This window comes from Palaemon carinicauda, chromosome 1, assembly GCF_036898095.1.
Source record: "Palaemon carinicauda isolate YSFRI2023 chromosome 1, ASM3689809v2, whole genome shotgun sequence".
Taxonomy (NCBI): domain Eukaryota; kingdom Metazoa; phylum Arthropoda; class Malacostraca; order Decapoda; family Palaemonidae; genus Palaemon; species Palaemon carinicauda.
The window spans coordinates 80,104,660-80,107,159 of record NC_090725.1 but is presented as its reverse complement, the minus strand read 5'-3'; the positions used below and the strand labels follow the sequence as shown (position 1 = coordinate 80,107,159).

Genomic DNA, 2,500 nt, shown 5'->3' with positions numbered 1-2,500 from the left:
AGTGATGGATATATTAAAAAAAAACATAACAGCAATTACTATGACAATAGATTCTTTAACTAATGCCTAACGTCTGTTTATTCCGCACTTTTCAAAACAATACACCCTCTATTGTATGAAACAGCAGCATTTAGAAAATATTATCTGTCCCTTCACCTTTACGGACATTTATACAATATCTTCGTTATCCTTGTACAAAGCATTATTATTATTATTATTATTATTACTATCCAAGCTACAACCCTAGTTGGAAAAGCAAGATGCTATAAGCCCAGGGGCTCCAACAGGGAAAAATAGCCCAGTGAGGAAAGGAAATAAGGAAATAAATAAATGAAGAGAACAAATTAACAATAAATCATTCTAAAATAAGTAACAACGTCAAAACAGACATGTCATATATAAACTATTAACAACATCAAAAACAAATATGTCATAAATAAACTAAAAAGACGCATGTCCGCCTGGTCAACAAAAAAGCATTTGCTCCAACTTTGAACTTCTGAAGTTCTATTGATTCAACCACCCGATTAGGAAGATCATTCCACAACTTGGTAACAGCTGGAATAAAACTTCTAGAGTACTGCGTAGTATTGAGCCTCGTGATGGAGAAGGCCTACAAACCTACTTGCGGCATATATTATATAACCAATTCATTCAACAGCGTCCATATCTTATTGCACATTCGTACCCATCATTATCCACATTTGCTTTTGATAAGGGAAAATTGGTTCAGCTTTATTTTCACGCAGAGCTAATTCTGTCTCCCTCTTTACAAGTGTTTTGTAGTTATAGACGGTTCAGATCTCCTCGTCCCATTGTCATCAGGGAGTTCACTCACAAATGCATCCAGCGATCCATCAATTACATTCTTTAATTAACTGCTATCCATGAAACACATTTATATATACTCATTCTCTCTCTTAGTCACACACACACACATACACACACACACACACACACATATATATATATATATATATATATATATATATATATATATATATGTATATATATATATATATATATACATATATATATATATATATGTATATATATATATATATATATATATATATATATATATATATATATATATTAATGACAAATCGCTGGAACGTGAAGAGGTGTAATAATAACACGAAAGCGCTTGTCCAATCTTCGTTTCCTTTTTCCTCCCGGCCTGCTGTCATCAACATATACATATATATATATATACATAGAGAGAGAGAGAGAGAGAGAGAGAGAGAGAGAGAGAGAGAGAGAGAGAGAGAGAGAGAGAGAGAGGTGTTATAATGAATGTGTAATATTCTGGAAAGCTGTTACATGGAATAAATCATTAAATATTCATGAGGTTTTATTGTTTCTAATGAAAAAAAACACAAACCAAAAGAAAAAAAATCAGGGATAAAGGAGGCTTTCTTAAAATACAGATGCAAATACGTTACATGCATTTTGTTCCTGAAACAAACTTAATATTATTTGAGGTGTGCAAGCATTCAAGCACTCATAAAATCTGCTAAAATCAGTTTCACTTTTATTGCTAAGAGCACTTACTATTTGGGCAAGGAGAGAGTTCTGGATTCTCATGACCCGGGACCGCTGGAAAGTGCAATTCAGGGACCTTTGGAAGCAGACTTGAGGTGTACAAGCATTCAAGCACTCATAAAATCTACTAAACTCAGTTTCACCTTTATTGCCAAGAGCACTTACTATTTGGGCAAGGGGAGAGTTCTGGATTCTTATGACCCGGGACCGCTGGAAAGTGCAAATCAGGGACCCTTGGAAGCAGACTGGGAAACTTCCGAGGTGGTTTGTTGTGGCTGTCCGTCAATATTTCTACATCCTTGCAAGGGGGCAGGTTGCAGCCCCGTTTGTTTTCCTGAACCACATCTGGCGCTGACGAAAGATTACCAAGACCTACCAAGGGAGTTGGGGCATGACTGTCGGTATCCAGTTCATGAGTCTGTTCTTGGTCTATCGATGGGCTCGGTTTTGTATCTTGAGTTTTCTTACTCTTAGCTTTCAGAGATGGATCGGGCCCCACGTACCAGCTGTTGTCGAAAGTGTTTGGTATCACCTGTTCATAAAAACTACCATATTCTTCGTTGGGGCTAAGGGAGAGCAAATGGGGATTAGTATTAACCTTCCCACCCATGCCCAATTGTGTGCCCAAGCTTTGGTAAGGTGCAATCATCATTGGAGTATCTTGTTTGTACGGCGTATATCCTAATACACTTCTCTTGGAAATTCTTCCACCTGCTGTTGAGGCGCCTGGCTTATTGGAATCACCGTTTGTATGAGGGAAGTCAAATTCTCGTAATTCTGTGTAGTCTCCAATATCACCAGCACCATCTTCTCGGGCATTTCTTTTCTTCGTTCCCAAAGACAGGAGAACTTTAGATTCCCCGGAGGTTAACTTCGGTTGCAGTGTCTTTAGCGTTTCATATTCCTTGGCTGTAGCAACACGCACCACTGTAGACTCCAGTAACCTGTCAGGAAG

At 37.6% G+C, this 2,500-nt stretch overlaps 1 protein-coding gene across 2 annotated transcripts in view; it reads right to left on the bottom strand.

Annotated features, from left to right (window-relative positions):
• LOC137642553 (uncharacterized) overlaps positions 1-2,500 on the bottom strand; it is a 15,401-nt gene that overhangs the window by 5,779 nt on the left and 7,122 nt on the right. The window contains exons 2-3 of one of the 2 annotated variants that reach the window (XM_068375217.1): positions 1,778-2,489; positions 1,555-1,621 (exon numbers count right to left, since the gene is read on the bottom strand). In XM_068375217.1, the coding sequence (XP_068231318.1) occupies positions 1,555-1,621; positions 1,778-2,489 (779 nt within the window). Of the gene's footprint in view, positions 1-1,554; positions 1,622-1,710; positions 2,490-2,500 lie in introns of both variants that reach the window. The other variant, XM_068375210.1, reaches the window with a different exon arrangement.